The sequence below is a fragment of the Oryx dammah genome, unplaced genomic scaffold (genome assembly GCF_014754425.2).
Source record: "Oryx dammah isolate SB20612 unplaced genomic scaffold, SCBI_Odam_1.1 HiC_scaffold_28, whole genome shotgun sequence".
Lineage (NCBI taxonomy): Eukaryota > Metazoa > Chordata > Mammalia > Artiodactyla > Bovidae > Oryx > Oryx dammah.
Genome location: NW_024070212.1, coordinates 117851040 through 117866948, shown reverse-complemented (window position 1 = coordinate 117866948; position 15909 = coordinate 117851040). Strand labels below are relative to the sequence as shown.

Here is a 15909-nt window from a genome sequence, read left to right as displayed (position 1 = left end):
CTGCGGGACCAGGGGCGCGGCCGGTTTGGGCCGAGGTTTCCGTTTTCTCTATGGACAGCGAGCGTGTGGGGAAGGGGCTGTTCATTTGGCGTGCCAGCCGGGAGCTCCGGGAAGCGGGAATCCAGGCAGAGTGGGCACCGCGCAGGGAGCAGCGCTCCGGGAGCCCCCGGCCGGACGCAGGCGGAGAAGGCCCGGGCGGAACTGCCGCCCTCGCGCTCGCGCTTGCCAGGGGGAGGCCGGACGCCACGGACGCGGGGGGCGCCGCTTCCGGGGGGCCGCTTCCGGGGGGCGCCGCTTCCGCGCTATGGCGGCGCTGGGCAGGCAGGTGAGCGGCCGCCGCGTCCCGGGGCCCCTGGCGGGTCGCGCACGCGTGCGCTGCCGACCTGGGGCGGCACCCCGGCCTCCGCCGCGTGGGTGCGGTTTTAGCCCATTGTCCCCGCCCCGCCGGCCGCCGGCGCTGGGCCGCAGGCAGGGCGGCAGGGGCGGCGGGCGCTGCGAGCGGGCGGGCTTGGCTGAGGGCGCTGGCGGGGCTTGGGGACGCGTCCTGAGGGCCGTCGGGGCCTGGGGCCTGACCCCTGAGGAGTTCTGAGGTCCACGGGAGTTCTGTGTAGTTTGCTGACAGGCTAACGGCATTGTTTGTGGAATGAACGCAGTTAGGTGAATCTGCAGACTGGTACGAGATACCGAGTTTTCAGGTGTGGGTACCGACTCGGACCCCAGAGTTGGCACAGAAATGATTTTAAACTAAAGACGCTTGAGATTCAGGAGAGACTGAAAGAAGCCTGCTTGGAGCGGCCCTTATCTCACTAAAAGCAGAGCCTTCCGGGAGTGAGGGCGCCGTAGACGCCTTTCTCCTGGGGAGTTTACCGCCTTGCAGGAAAAAAAAGAGGGGCGACCCCTGGTATCGACATAAACACTGTCACAGACTTTCTGGGCTCCCATTCGTTTCCCCGAAGAGCCCTCCCGTTTGCTCTTCCCCTAGAAACCTTCCTCCCCCATTTGCCCCCAGCTGTAGTCACTTACGGAGCTACCTCTTTGCTGAATCAACATACGCATATAAATAAACTTTTTTCTTGTTAATCTCTCAGCTAAATTTGTAGCCACCCCCCACCCCCCACCACAAGGCACTGAACAGGTGGAGGACCCCCCACCCCTCTAGGCAAACTTTACCCGGTGGCCTTGAGACTTCTCCTAGTCCCTCCTTGTCCCTGTCCCCTCAGTTAGAGCAGCAAAACCAAATCTGTGCTTCTGCAGACTGTTCTCTGTACATGAACTTCTTTCTCTGCAGGTTTTTAAAGTTCAGTTACGACTTTGTAGATTGCTTATAAAAACTTATGTTTGTATGGGACCGGGGAGCTAAAGACCCTGACCCGGAGACCCTGTGGTGCCCGTTGCAGTAGTGTGATGAGGAATCATTCCCTTTGTGTCTTACAGGTCTTTGATTGGCACCGCCTGACCCCCCTTACCTGGGCCCTCCTCACTAGGCAGACTCCTCAGCCTGGAGGACAGAAGAGGACGACTGCTTTTTTGTTGCGTAAACTAATGACAGTCTCCAATGGAGGGGGCCTTGAGGAGTCATCCTTTGTCAAACCCCAAGAATGTGCGCAGAAACCAGAGCAGAGAGCAGGGCTGATTGAGCAGAGAACTCCTGTGTTGCAAGAGAAGTTTGTCAGTTCCCTCCTGGACATGGGTTTTAGTGATGTCCATGTTAATGAACTGCTCAGCATACAGCCAGGTACGCACCCTCAACAGATGCTGGACATCATTTCAGAATTAATAGTTTTGGGTTTGAATCCAGAGCCTGTGTGTGTGGCCTTGAAGAAAAGTCCTCAGTTATTGAAACTGCCTGTGATGCAAATGAAGAAGCGCTCCAGTTACCTGCGTAAGCTGGGCCTTGGAGAAGGTATGAGGTGGTGGGGATTTTATATGTAGTGCTGAGGAGTCAGAGCTGGAGTCCGAATAGCCTGATGAGGTGGACTGAGGAGGTTTCTGTGGGCGGGGGGAAGTCCTTGAGAGGAATGTCTGATTTGGCTTAGAGGTGAGGCAGCAGAGTGACCTCTGCAGAGGGCCTTGCAGAAGGGAGTGGGGAGCTGAGTGACCCGCCTGGACTCTTGTCTGGTGCGTTCACTGTGGCGGCTCTGGCATCTAGAACGGTGGTGGGCGCGTGGTGTGGGCCCAGCACACGTTAAGGTGTGGCGTTGGCTCATGTGTGTGTATGTGCCCTTTGATGCTTAATTGACTCGGGGTGGGCTTAGCGCTTTGTGTCTCTGTCATATGAAGCCAGAGACTTAGAGTTCCCCGTAAAGGCTTGGATTCCAGTCAGGTGTCTCCATTTAATGGGAAATGTGAAATCTTCCCAGATTCTTGGGACACAGATGGAGTGGCCGTTCCCCAGCCACGATCCGCCCCCCCCCCACAGGATTCACTCCCCCCAAATCCTAGAAGTTCACTGGCTCGCTCGCTCTCTCTAAATTGATTGAGTTTCCCTTTGGCTGCGCTGGGTTTTCGTTGCTGCGTGGGCTGCTGTGTGGCTGCAGTGCGCAGGCTCTCATTGCAGCAGCTTCTCTTGTTTCAGAGCACAAGCTCTGCTCTGGGTGCACAGGCTGCAGTCCCTGCGGCTCACAGCCTCAGGAGGTGTGGCGCACAGGCCTAGTAGCTTTGAGGCATGTGGAATCTTCCCAAATTTGAACTTGTGTCCCCTGCATTGGCAGGCAGATTCTTAATCCATTGCACCACCAGGGAAGTCCCATTGGGTCTCTTTCTGGGCTTTTCTAGAGGAGGAGGGTAGGGGCTCATGAGGATCTCCAAGGACCCCTACCTACTTTCATCAGAGGAATTCCACTGTTTCGTTCATTCTTGTCTCTTGTTGGTGAAATATTGTTGGGGATGGGGAAAGGGGAGAAAAGGTTGGGAATCCAGATTTCAGAGGATCTCTACAGGCCTCCTTGTCTTCTCTAGAAGATGAGCAAAAGGCAATGCTGTGTGTTTCTCCTCACATTACCTGCTGCAGTGTAATCTGAAAGGCTCAGCTTAACAGCGTCCCTGTGCTCAGTTGCTTCAGTCAGGTCCGACACTTTGTGACCTCAGGGACTGTAGCCCCCCAGGCTCCTCTGTCCATGGGATTTTCCAAGCAAGAATACTGGAGTGGGCTGCCATTTCCTTCTCCAGGGGAGCTTCCCAACCCAGGGATCGAACCCGCATCTCTTGTCTCCTGCATTGGCAGGTGGGTTCTTTACCCCGAGCACCACCTGGGAAACCCTAACACCTTATGTGCCTTCATTATACGTTAGCAAGCTCAGCGTGGCCTTCAGCTGCAAAGATAAACCCTGAAATTCACTCCTGAGTATGTTTTCTCAAGACATTGACTCAACTGTTAGGGAGATTTAACAGTTTATTTAAGTGGTTTCCAGTTTCTAGGTACTGAGTTTTACTCAGTTATCTCTAGGACGGTCACATGCCCTAGTTTGCCTGGGATAGTCTCAGTTTACTCCGATTTTCCTAATGCAGTTACTAATAGAGCCTCTGTCCCTGAGAAGTGCCTTAGTGTGGATAAAACCTGTGATCACCCTGCTGACCTGGAGATCAGTCTTTGTGGTTGTGCATCAGGATTCTTGCTGTTATTATCACGCTGTTGTGGAACCACTTTTCATTGCGTTCCAGCTCCTCGGTGTAAAGATGTTGGTTGTGAATGTTTCAAGGACTATTTTATTGCAGGAGGAAACATGTCAAAGCCCCATGTCAAAGCGTGGGAGAAACTGCTGTCTCCCCCTCCTGTCTGACTTTCCCAGTGCATCCCTGTGAAAGTCTTTTCTAGGCGAGGACAGCAAGAGGGGCCCTAGCATATGAAGTAGGTGCTTGTCAGCTGGGGCCAGAAAGAGGCCTCCTCGAGGGGGCTGGGGAGTGAGAAGTGAGAGGGCCTCACTGGGGAGTTGAGTCATTCTGGCCCCTTCCGTTTCCTCAGTGCTCCTGGGAGGCAGTCCTTCTGTGGAGGAGAGGATCCTTGTTTGTTTTTTAAATTCTGGCTAGATTTAGGTGTGGTTGGCCCCCAGGGTTTCTGGAATATCCTAAAATGATGCACTTGCCCTTTTTAATGATCTTCAGGGAAATTAAAGAGGGTGCTTTACTGTTGCCCTGACATTTTCACCATGCGTCAGCGGGACATTGAAGTCGTCGTTGGGGTCCTTAAGGAGAAGTGCCTTTTCACCGTAAAGCAAGTCACTGAGATTTTGCACAGGTGCCCTTATGTTCTTCGGGAGGACCCTGGTGAGCTGGAGTACAAATTTCAGGTAAGACTGACTGGCGGTGTGATGGGTAGCAGCAGGTTTCTAGTGTAGGCAGAGTCAGCTGACTCACCTGAGCAAGCGGACAAGGTCAAGATTAGACCCACTTGGCTCATACAGCCAGAGAATGCAGTTTTGAGTCTTCTTTGCTACAGGTAAAAGATCTTTTGCAACTTTTCTGCCATTAATAATGGAAGACTCAGGCCCATTCTTAGAGTTCATGTGAAACCTCTGCTTGAAATACCTAATTTAAAATCAGCTAGAGCCTTTCTGTCTTTCGGATCTGTTTTGCATGTTGATCTTAGAAACGTGAGGATGAAGGTTGTTCTAAAGTTTTTGGTAACAATTTTGATGGCTTAGGTCAGATCCTAGATGTTTTCTGAAGTGGTTACCTATTTTTTTCATGCTCCCTGTTTTTCTTACCCCATGAAGAAAAACGGAACTTAATTTCTCCTTCCTGCCCTTTATTTTTTGCTGCGTTTTTCTCGATATAAATTTGAAAATGCTTTGAAAGCTGTCAGCCATCAGGCAGATGTTGGGGATCACAGTGCTCTGCCGTTGTGGACTAGTCAGGTTTCTCTGAGTGCTTTTGGACAGTTGCAGTTGGCTGCGCTTTAGGAGCCTACCAGGCTTTTGGCAGCTGCCTTGCTGACTGCGTCTGTGTCTCCAGTATGCCTATTTCAGGATGGGGATCAGACACGCGGACATCGTGAAGACAGACTTGCTGCAGCACTCCATGGCCAAGACCAAGCAGAGGCACATGTTCTTGGAGCGACTGGGCCGGTACCAGACCCCTGACAAGAAGGGGCAGACACAGGTCCCCAACCCTTTACTGAAGGACATCCTCAGAGTTTCCGAAGCTGAGTTTCTGGCCAGAACAGCGGTTTCTTCTGCTGAGGAGTTTGAGGTTTTTAAGAAACTCCTGGCCCGGGAGGAAGAGGAGTCTGAGGGCGGCGCAGCTGACGAGGAGAGTCTGGACGAGGAGGAGGAGGAGGAGCTGTGATGGACTGGAGTGAAGGGAGCCCAGAGGGACGAAGGTGGTTTCAGTTTCCTCAAAGCTCCTGGGACCTTCACTTCATTTTTCTCAGGTTATCTTTTATTCTTAAACTGGTCTTTTGATGAGAGAATGTTTAGCAATCAGCTGAGAGGTAGACAGGCCAAACTAAGCAGCAGAAGCCTTGCTCGATGGGTCGGGTTTGGTGTGGAGGGCCCGCTCCATCCTGAGTCACAGGCTGGGAGCTCCTGAAGTCAGGGGCTCGCGCATCAGCGTCTGGGTTTACTGTTTCTCTGTCATCTGTTGGTGATAATTCTGTGACAGGGTGGGGCTGTTTCTTCTGGTTCAGGAGTCATTTTATATCCTTCTAGTGACAAAGAGTTAGAAGACAGTGAAGCTTTAGTACATCACAACACTTTTATTTTAATGACAACAAGTAGCAGATTTTCCACAAAAATGCTCATGTTTTTAAATAAAGAATATTGCTTTGTAATCGCGTTCAGTGTACAGCAGAGTAAAGAAAGTTGACTGGTGACATATGGTTTGTTCTGCACAGTTTCTTGATGCTGGCACTGTGAAGGGGCGCTTTTTGCATTTCTGAATAACAGGCCCATCTCTGACCAGTGGAGGAACCTGCTTTTGTGCCAGCTCGGTCCAGGGGCCACATCCAGTCCTGGTGTCTCCGGCAGCTATGGAGTGCTGGCCTGGAGCATGCCGGAGCATGGTGCAGACGGGGCTTCTGAGGCCAGAGGAGAATGCGCGCCTGCCAGGGTCATGGGGTGGTGGGGTCTGGAGCCAGGGCCAGGGCCAGGGTCTGGGCTTGGCATCATTGCAGGGAGCTCCATGGCACCAGAGGTGGCCCCTTGGGGAGGCCAGAGGTTCTGAGGAGCAACTTTGAAGAGCTGGGGTTGGGGAATGGGCTTGGGTGTATGCACCAGGGCTCATCTCTGAGGTAGAGGCCCAGCCCTGGGGGCACAAGCTCGGCGAGGGGTTAATGGGGGGTCACTACATGTTCTGGGGGCCCTTCCCCGGGGACGGGCTGGCTGGCACAGGATTAATGCTACAAAAGACATTTTTGGCGATGTGCCCCGAACCTGAGACTCATGGTACTTGGCTTCATTTTTCCTGCAGAGACTGTAGGTCCTGTCGGGCGGCAGTCCTCACCAGGGTGATCCTGACTCCTGGGGGGGCCTGGCACCATCTGGGGTCAGTTGTGGTGTTAGGACCAGAGGGCGTGCGTGCGGCCTCAGGACAGGCCCGCAGCAGGCTGAGCCAGCCCAGAGGCAGCAGCGCCAAGGCTCAGGTGCTGCTCCGAGGCCGCCTCTAGCAAACGCAACTGTGTTGATAAGTGAGAACTTAAGATTCTAAATGGGCTGCTTGTGTTGTTCCTCTTTTATGTAAAAGATTTTTTTTACGATAGTTCCTTTCCGCCCTGTGCTGGGGTGTCGTTGGGAGATTGGAGCCATGTTTTACTCTGGAGACTGGCACCTGGAGCAGACGGTTGTGCCTCCAGGCTCATGCTGGAGCACGACTGCACAGAGACGCTTTCTGCAAAGGCCTGCGGCTCACGAGTCCCTCCACACGGGAGTCCAGCATCGGCGGCAGCAGTTCTGACCCAGCAGAGTTGTGGAGGTTGGCTGATGCTGTGGGAGCCTTGTCTACTGGGGTGCCGGTGGGGGCAGCGAGATGCTGCGTAGCTCTCCCCGTTTGCGGCGTGTCAGCCCTAGTGCAGGAGGAAAGGAAGGTTTCATCTTTACCGTCTTCTTTGACCATGGGAAGGAGGTTTCCTGTGCTCTTGTGCTGTATGGCCTTTTGGTGGCTGGCACTGTCCCTGGAACCTGGGGTGTTGCTCTTGTGCTCCCCATTTGGGGCTAACAGAATCTTAAATTTAAGCTCGACTGTGTGGCCAGTCGATCCCCATTTTGATGAGCACAAGACTGCCTTGCAGCCCATGACTGCTCCTTTTATGTCCACACAGAACTGTGTGTGCCCCTGACAGGTTTCTGATTCCGTTTTACTCATTTCTTCGGGTGGACTCTGAGGATTTCCAAGGATGACATTAGAGTTTGACGAAGGAGCCAAGTGGGAAAGAGCAGTGGCTCATTTGTAATGTTTCAAGGATAAGTTATAATTCCTTTAGCATCAGGAAGTCTTCTATTAGAGATATAATTCATAAGACATCAAAATGGGTTAATCATAAGAACACAGCACCACGCTCTGGATTCAGTAGACTGTTTCTTGTAGGAACAAAGGCCTCTAAGGTCAGAACAGGGGCACGCTGGCCTTGTGGCTGAGGGGCTTGAGGTGGTTCCGTGGTCGTGGAGCGTTGCATGCACGTGCCAGTGACCTCGCCATTGGCATGTGGTGCCGCGCCCTCCGTGGGCGCAGCGGCAGGGCCCGGCGCCAGAGCAGGTCAGCAGTGCGTGTGTGCGCTTTCCTCCCGGTTCTCCCGGCGCCGGGGCCCTGGGACTGCTCTCTGCCGTCTTCACCAGCTGGGCCTTGGAGACGGGGCACCTTCGGGAGTGCAGTGGAGCCGTCCTTGCTGACGATGACAGAACGCATGATACGCAGATGTGTGCACACAGAACTTTAATGTGAGTAAGAGCCTAAAATACAGCCCTGTGAAAAGCTTTTTATAAACGTTGGAAGGAAGGAGGCCTTTCTGGGCTGTAATGCTGCCTCGGAGCCGAGTCACTGGGAGGTGCCCGGGGCTTGAGCTCCAGTCTGGGTTGGCTGTTAAAACGCTTAGCATGATGTGAGGTGGGCTTTGCAGCTTTGGTTTTCACCTCATCTGCAGGGTGGAGGAGTGCAGGTCAGAAGTGTGCTGGAGAGCGGGGAGGCAGGGTGATGCGGTGGTCGGCATGTGAAGGAGGAGGGCGTGGAGCATGGTGCCTACTACCTGGTAGCCCCCAACAGCATTGCTTGAGTTGTGGCCTCAGGGGGCCCTTTCTCAGCATCTCGTCTAGCCTCCCCAGCCACGCCTCTCCACATCGCCTGGCTTGTGGGAGGAGCCCCACTGTGCTTGGTGGGCATGCCGCTGTGGCTTTCCAAGTGGGGTTGAAACATTGAGGTTTCCCTGAAACCCTTGAGGTCTTTGGTGCCTGGGTGGGACTTGTCATCCTAGGGATAGGCTGAAGCCTATGGCCTCAAAGACCAGGGCTGAGCTTAGCATGGCCCGTGGGCCAACTTGGCTCTGCCTGTGTTTGTAAATAAAGTTTTATTGGAACCCGGCCATCCCTCATCAGTCACATGCCTGTGGCTGCTTTTGTGCTGCAGCTGCAGAGCTGAGTCATTGCCGCAGTGGCCGTCTGGTTTGCAGACCCAAAATACTGTCTGACTTTAATGGAAAAAGGTGTAGAGAAAAAGTGTTTAAACTCCACCTTAGTGTTTGCTATCATTTTCTCTTTCAAAATCAGCTGGTCCATACGGTGGGTCACTACTTGCAAACGGTCAGCACAGACTGCTGGCGGGGGAGAGCCGGCCAAAGGGCTTCCAGTGTGCCTCACCTGTGTGCCTCCTCCCAGCACCGTGGTCTTTGCTTTGGAAGCTGTAGATAGCAGTTCCTCCTCAGTTTGGTGGTTGGTTCCTAAGGGGAGAATCCTTTTCTGATGTTGGAATCTGAAAGCTGGTTTCTGAAGGTTGCAGAAGCATTCCTGGCGGGCAGCCTTGCTCCCCCGGGGCGGACGTGTGTGCAGTGCTCGCTTAGAGCAGCCTGGGCTCTATCTGGTGAGGGTCTGTCCTGGAGGTCTCCCTGCCTGTGGCTGATGCCTGCCTGGCCTGGCCCACTGTATTCCAGAGGCCAGAGGAGAGAAGCTGCTCACGCCACTGACTCCAGCCAGGACGCTGTTTTCAATCCGATTTTAGACCTCATCTTCTTGGGCTTTAGAAATGCGTGAGGTTGATGGAATGCAGCAGGAACATCCTGAGTCCTTAGAAGAGAAAACAGACTGGGTGTGAGGAGGAAGGTACTTGTGAGCATTCCTCTTCACACAGAGGCTCTGGGCTGTTGCCCCCAGAGGACCTAAAGAGCTCGCCCCTCCCTGCCTCGAGCTGTGGGGTTCGTCCCCTCTGACGGGGGGTGGGGTGGGGGGTGGGGGTGGGACAGGCTTGTGCAGGACCAGCTGCGCCCTGGTGTGCGGGACAGCTCGGCTCCGAGGTCTGCAGGCTTCTCCCTTCATCTGGTGATGCCGTGATCCCCTCTGAAGATGGGCTGTCCCTGGTCTCTCTGTTGAAATGAGTGCTTGCACTTGGGTCTTGGATGAATTGTTGTGTGTGAATTGTTGTGTTGTTGAGTCTCTGAGTCATGTCCTGCCCTGCGACCCCCTGGACTGCAGCCCAGCGGGCTGTGACAGAGGAGTAAACGTCCCTGCTTCGCTGTGCTGCCTGTCGTGCTAAGAACAGCAGGGGTCGTGTCCGACGCTCTGTGACCCCTGGGCTGCAGCCCACCAGGCTCCTCTGCCCATGGACTTCTCCAGGCAAGAAGACTGGAGTGGATTCTCATTCCTTTTGCCCTGGGATCAAACCAAGGTCACTTGCACTGCAAGCAGATTCTTTACCGTCTGAGCTATAGGGAAGCCCCTAAGAATAGCTATTAAAAATAGGTATTCTAAAAGCTAGTATCTGATAAGTTAATAGTTGAGGATTTCTGATTTGTTTTTATAGAAATGGATTCATTGGATGAGTTCTAATACAATATATTCTCTTTCAGGTGACTTATTGCAGTATCCATATTTCACACTCCAGCTGTATCTGTGGGCGGTGAACTTCGTGCAGGCCTTGGAGTGCATCTTCTGAGTCTGTGGCGGAGGGGGTCGTGGACACCTGCCTGAGGTCACGTGTTCCCGCTCACATGTGGCTGCCCTGCCCGCGGGCCCAGCCTCCTCCTTCCTAGATCTGCTTTAGTGTCAGCCTGGGCCTGCAGGGCTCTGCTGCTCCTGGTGTTTAGAAAGGCCTCTGAGTAACAGGCGGCTGTGTGTGCCCCGGCTGCCTCCCGCCTCTCCTGCACCACCGGGAAGACGGGCTTCTCGAGTGCCGAGCTGCCCTGGCCCAGCCAGAATGCCTCCTTCATTCCCAGTGGCGTCACGTTGACAAGAAGTTGTGTCAGGCGCTGGGTGGGTCTCTGGGTTAGCCCAGCATCTTCTAGACTGTGGAGAAGACCTGCTCAGAGTTTCCGTGTGGGGAGGCGGGAGTCACAGGGGGCTGAATTGCCAAAAGAGGTTGGGAAATGCTGGCATAAATAGCAGTGGCGTTAGAAGGTCCCTTTCGTTTCCGGCTCTCCGAATGCTTAGGGTCCCGAGCACTGGGCTCCCAGTGCAAGAGCTCCCATTGTGAGGTCAGGTCCCCCCCAGTAGCCCCCCCATGCAGGGCTGGGTGCTCCTGGAGCCCCTCCACCTCTGGCTCCAGGCTGCGCCTCAGGGTCCTCCCCGCGGGCCTGCCAGCCCCGCCTCCCTGAGGCAGGTGGTCCTCAGCCTCTGAGAGCTCAGCCAGCCCTCCGTTGCCATTGCTGGTGACTGGGGAAGGCGTGTGTCTGCTGATCGAGACAGAGGGATTCAGTGTATTGGGGCTAAATTTATGTCTGTTGGGAGGCCTTAAGGATCATTTTCCTCACTCATCTTAGCCCCCTTACGAAGCTCTGAAACCTTATGGTCTCAGAGTCTTTGACACATCGCTGCATGGGGAGATGGCAGCCCGCCCGAGGACCCAGTGCTGGGGACGCGCCTCGGACTTCCCAGCAGCTCTGTGGGCCCAGGGAACGTACCTTAGGATTTCTTCAGTGTAGGACTGTTACTTTGTTTCCTGAAATAATTGGAGAAATGTGGTTTATGAAAAAGAGCGTGTCCCTGTGACCTGGCAGCCGCCTCAGCCCCGGCTCTCGGTCCTGAGACTGTCTTGTCTTTAGCTCACCCGCTTTGCAGTTTGGGAGTGCGGTCAGTGAGACGAGGACACAGGTTAGCGTCTAACTCTCTGCGCCCACCTGGCTTGGCATGGGTGTCATGGAGAGAAGGCAGGCGGGTGCCTGCTGGGCCTCAGTGAATGGGGGTGTGGGGGACGGGGTCTTGGGAGGCAGGCGATGCGCTCGGGTCAGGCAGCAGCGGGGCTTCGCCTAGACTCAAGAACGCGAGACCCAGGGCCTGTGGCGCCTGGTTGGTCTGTGGAGAATGTGACTGAGGTTCAGACTCTGCTGTCTGTGCTCAGGCAGTGCACTGTATAATAATTCTGTGGCTACCTTGACCCCTTTGGGGAAAGACCTGGGTGAGAGTGAATAAAAAGTAAATAGAGATTTATCGTATTTATATAATTGGGCTTGTCAGTAACACTTCTTAATACTAGTGCCAGATACTGTGTGAACTTCCATAACCAGAGTGATGCCTCAGCACCCACCCCGTGACTTCCCCCAGCACCTCCCTCTAGCACCCGCCCTGTGATCTTCCCAACCCCAACCCACCATGTAAGCTCCCACGGCACCCGCTCTGTGACCCCCACCACCCCCACCCACCATGTAAGCTCCCACGGCACCCGCTCTGTGACCCCCACCCCCCCCCACCCACCATGTAAGCTCCCACGGCACCCGCCCTGTGACCCCCACCCAGCATCATCCTCTGATCGTCCAACCCCACCCACCCACCATGTAAGCTCCCACGGCACCCGCCCTGTGACCCACCAGCACGCCCCATGCCCACGGCACCCATCTCTGTGCTGCTATACACATAGCCGGGCTTTACACCTTGGCAGCCGGGCTTAGCCATGGCCTGTGGCATCCCCCAGCCCCGGTCAGCAGGGCCACCCTGGCCCCGTTGCTTAGTGACCGCCGTGGGCACAGCTCGGCCCCTGCCTGGGACGCACCTGTCTGGGGCCCTGGCGCGGGTGCTCTCACAGCTCTCTTTGAAGCAGGTGTCCGGATGCACCTTGTAGACTCTCTTATACCTGCGTCACCAGAGAGCTCTGTGAAGCCGGGGGCTCAGCGGAATTTTGCCCAGCGCCTTCACCTGGGCTGCACCAGCCCCCAGGAACTGGGCAGGCCTCCGAGGAAGGCTGTTACTAAGGAAGGCTGTTACTGAGGAAGGCTGTTACTGAGGAAGGCTGTTACTGAGGAAGGCTGTTACTGAGGAAGGCTGTTTCTGAGGAAGGCTGTTACTGAGGAAGGCTGTTAGTTTATTCCTAATAAAACTTTCTCCTGTAGATGTGTTGAGATGTCAGCATAACAATTATGTAATTATAAAGCCACTTTATCGAGGTGTACTCTTCATACAATAAGACGTGCCCATTTCAAGCATGCGCCCTGAGGAGTGCTGGCAGGGGCATGTAAGCAATGGAGCCTGCTGCCCCAGAGGCATGTCTTCTTGAGATAGGCGGCGGCGGCGGTGGCGTTTGGTCACTGAGCTGTGTTCTACTCTTTGCGACCCCATGGGCTATAGCCCTCCAGGCTCCTCTGTCCATGGGATTTCCCAGGCAGGAATACTGGAGTGGGTTGCCATTTCCTTCTCCATGAGACCGGCTACTTGGCCCTAAAGCTTTGAGACAGTAAGACTGTCCTCTTCTGGGAAGTTGATGGAGAAACCTTGGAGATGCAGGCATTAGATGTGGGTGATATGTAGGACAGGAGACTTTACCCCAGCCCTGCCTTAGTAACTAGTGTACTCTGAGATGCCTCTGGAACTTCAGCCTGTTTCAGATAAAACGGGATGCTTATCCTGCCTATGTCACAAGTTTATAGAGAACAACAAATGAGACATTAAAGCTTTTGGAATGTTGGAGCTGTTTGAAAAAGATCCAGGGAATTCAGTGGGTAAAACCCCAGCTCATGAGCTCAGTCTAGGAGAGCCTTTAGGATCTGAAGCCTTAGCTAAGACTTCCATTTCCAGTCACCTGGCCGTGGCAGGATCTGGAATTAACCACATATGAACAACTGGAGAACTGGGCAAGATATAGGAAGTAAGTCTTCTCAGATGTTAGAGAACGGTGCAGGACCGGCCTGGAGAGAAGGGGAGCAAACGAGCGCTGTGGCTGTGCTGGAACTCCGCCTGTAGGCACTGTTTGGGCTGTGGTGGGTTGAGGGGAAATCCAAGCAGTGGTTACACTGAGTTGGTGAAACAAGAGATTGGAATTGGGGAAGCAGAGGTGGCAAGAATTTATGAGTCAGAGTCCAGCAAGGAGGGGGCTGTGCAGAGGAAGAGCTCCAGAGTTCTGGAGAGGGCTCCCCTTGGAGATGAAGCTGTGCGTGCACAGGGTGGACAGAGGTGGGCAGTGGGGAACACGGAGGAGCTGGACAGTCCCAGAGCCAGAGTGGGGAGGTCTGGATTAACAGTAGGCTGTTGCAGAGCAGCAGAAACCCCGGAAAGGCCTTGCTTTAAAAGTGAGGCAGGATGAACCCCAGAATAAAGCTGAGCTAAAGCCACTGTAAAACAGGTCTCAAAGCGTTTGTCTGAGTTGCCTTGCAAAAGTCAAATAATGGAGCCAAAGACGGTCCACTCCAAGCGCTCCTGTTCAGTGCAGTGCTGGAAATGCTGGGCACAGTACTCAGACAAGAAAATGAAATAGGTGTTCAGGCTGGAAGAAGAGAGGGGGAATGCCCCTGTCTGTAGATGAGATTACACTCTGTAGGGTAAAGTCTCCACACAAAAGCTATTAGAACTAGTAAATGAGCTCAGCAGGGCAGCAGAACATAAGATTAATATACAGATGTCTTTTGTGTTTCTTTACACTAGTAATATCAGAAAGAGTTAAAAAAAAAAAACCTGCTTAAAATCACATAAAACAACAACCACCCAGGAATAAACTTAGCTGAGGAGATGAAATACCTATATGCTGAAAACTAAAATGTTGATAGAGGAAACTAAAGATTCAGAGAATTGGACACATATCCCATGCTCTTGGATTGGAAGAATTAATATTGTTAAAATGGCTATACTCCCCCAAACAATCTACAGATTTAATGCAATCTTTTTCAAGATATGTATGAAATTTTCCACAGTACTAGAAGAGATAATCCTGAACTTTACATAGAACCACAAAACACGAATCGCCAAGCAATCCCGAGAATGATGAGCAAAGCTGGAAGCATAACCCAGGCTTCAGCCTATACTGTAAAGCTACAGTGATCAAATCGGTGTAGCCCTGGCACAACAACAGGCATACAGATCAGTCGAACGGAATAGAGAACCTAGAAATAAGCCCACACGCACTCACTGCGAACTTACGGAAGCTGGGAGAACAGCTAGGCCATTCAGGTGTGGCCGAAATCAAGTCCCTTCTGCTTATACAGTGGGAGCGAGAATAGGTGCAAGGGGTCAGGCCTGATGGAGCGCCTGAGGAACTACGGACGGCGGTTTGTGACTGTACACAAGGCTGTGACCAGAACCGTCCCCAAGAAAAAGAAATGCAAGAGGCAACGCGGTTGTCTGAGGAGGCCTTCCAAACAGCTGGTAACAGTAGTGCAAAGAAGAAAGGGGAAGATAAACCCAGCTGAACGCAGGGTTCCAGGAATAGCAAGGAGAGAGAAGAGCGCCTTGAGGGAACAATGCCAAGAGAGAGGAAAACAGTAGAATGGGAAAGACTAGAGAGCGATCTCTTCAAGAAAATCAGGCATCCTAGGGAGATATTTCATGCAAAGATGGGCCTGATAAAGGACAGAAACGGTGTGGCCCTAACGGAAGCAGGAGAGGTTAAGAAAAGCTAACGAGAACGCACAGCAGAACTGTACAAAAAAGATCTTCACGACCCAGATAACCATGATGGTGTGCTCACTCACCCAGAGTCAGACAGCCTGGAATGCGAAGTCAGGTGAGCCTTAGGAAGCATCGCTACAAACAGAGCTAGTGGAGGTGACGGAATTCAGCTGAGCTGTTTAAAATCCTAAAAGATGGTGTGAAAGGGCTGTACTCAATATGCCAGCAAATTTTGGAAAATTCAGCAATGGCCACAGGACTGAAAAGGTCAGTTTTCATTTTAGTCTCAAAGAAAGGCAGTGCCAAAAAATGCTCAAACTACTGTACAGCTGTACTCGTTTCACATGCTAGCAAGGTAATGCTCAAATCCTTCAAGCTAGGCTTCAGTAGTACATGAACCAAGAACTTCCAGATGTACAAGCTGGATTTAGAAAAGCCAGAGGAACCAGAGACCAAATTGCCAGCATCTGCTGGATCATAGAAAAAGCAAGAGAGTTCCAGAAAAATATCTGCTTCATTGACTACGCTAAAGCCTTTGACTGTGGATCACAACAAACTGGAAAATTCTTTGAGAGATGGGAATACCAGGCCCACCTTACCTACTTCCCGAGAAACCTGTATGCAGGTTAAGAAGCAACAACAATGGAGTGTTCTCAGATTGGGAAAGGAGTACGTCAAGGCTGCATATTGTCACCCGGTTTGTTTAACTTCTGTGCAGAGTACATCATGTAAAATGCCGAGCTGGATGACTCACAGGCTGGAGTCAAGATTGCCAGGAGAAATATCAACAACCTCAGATACGCAGATGACGCCACCCTAATGGCAGGAACAGAAGAGTTCAAGAGCCTCTCGATGAGGGTGAAAGAGGAGAGTGAAAAAGCTGGGTTAAAACTCAACATTCAAGCATCTGGTTCCATCACTTCAACCAAATAGATGGGGAAAAAGTGGAAACAGTGAGATACTTTATTTT

The 15909-nt window shown here is 52.9% G+C and overlaps 2 protein-coding genes across 2 annotated transcripts in view; one reads left to right on the top strand and one right to left on the bottom strand.

The window, feature by feature from the left end:
- Positions 1 to 259: 259 nt before the first annotated feature.
- On the top strand, positions 260 to 5809 carry MTERF4 (mitochondrial transcription termination factor 4). Its single transcript, XM_040232023.1, has 4 exons — positions 260 to 325; positions 1435 to 1903; positions 4102 to 4286; positions 4951 to 5809. The coding sequence occupies exons 1-4, from the start codon at positions 305 to 307 to the stop codon at positions 5281 to 5283; spliced, it is 1008 nt and encodes a 335-aa protein (XP_040087957.1). The 5' UTR covers positions 260 to 304; the 3' UTR covers positions 5284 to 5809.
- A 1617-nt stretch (positions 5810 to 7426) lies between these two features.
- SNED1 (sushi, nidogen and EGF like domains 1) overlaps positions 7427 to 15909 on the bottom strand; it is a 77777-nt gene continuing 69294 nt past the window's right edge. Inside the window, exons 30-31 of the mRNA XM_040232022.1 lie at positions 12118 to 12198; positions 7427 to 9203 (exon numbers count right to left, since the gene is read on the bottom strand). Of these exons, the coding sequence (XP_040087956.1) occupies positions 9092 to 9203; positions 12118 to 12198 (193 nt within the window). The 3' untranslated portion in view covers positions 7427 to 9091. The remainder of the gene's footprint in view (positions 9204 to 12117; positions 12199 to 15909) is intronic.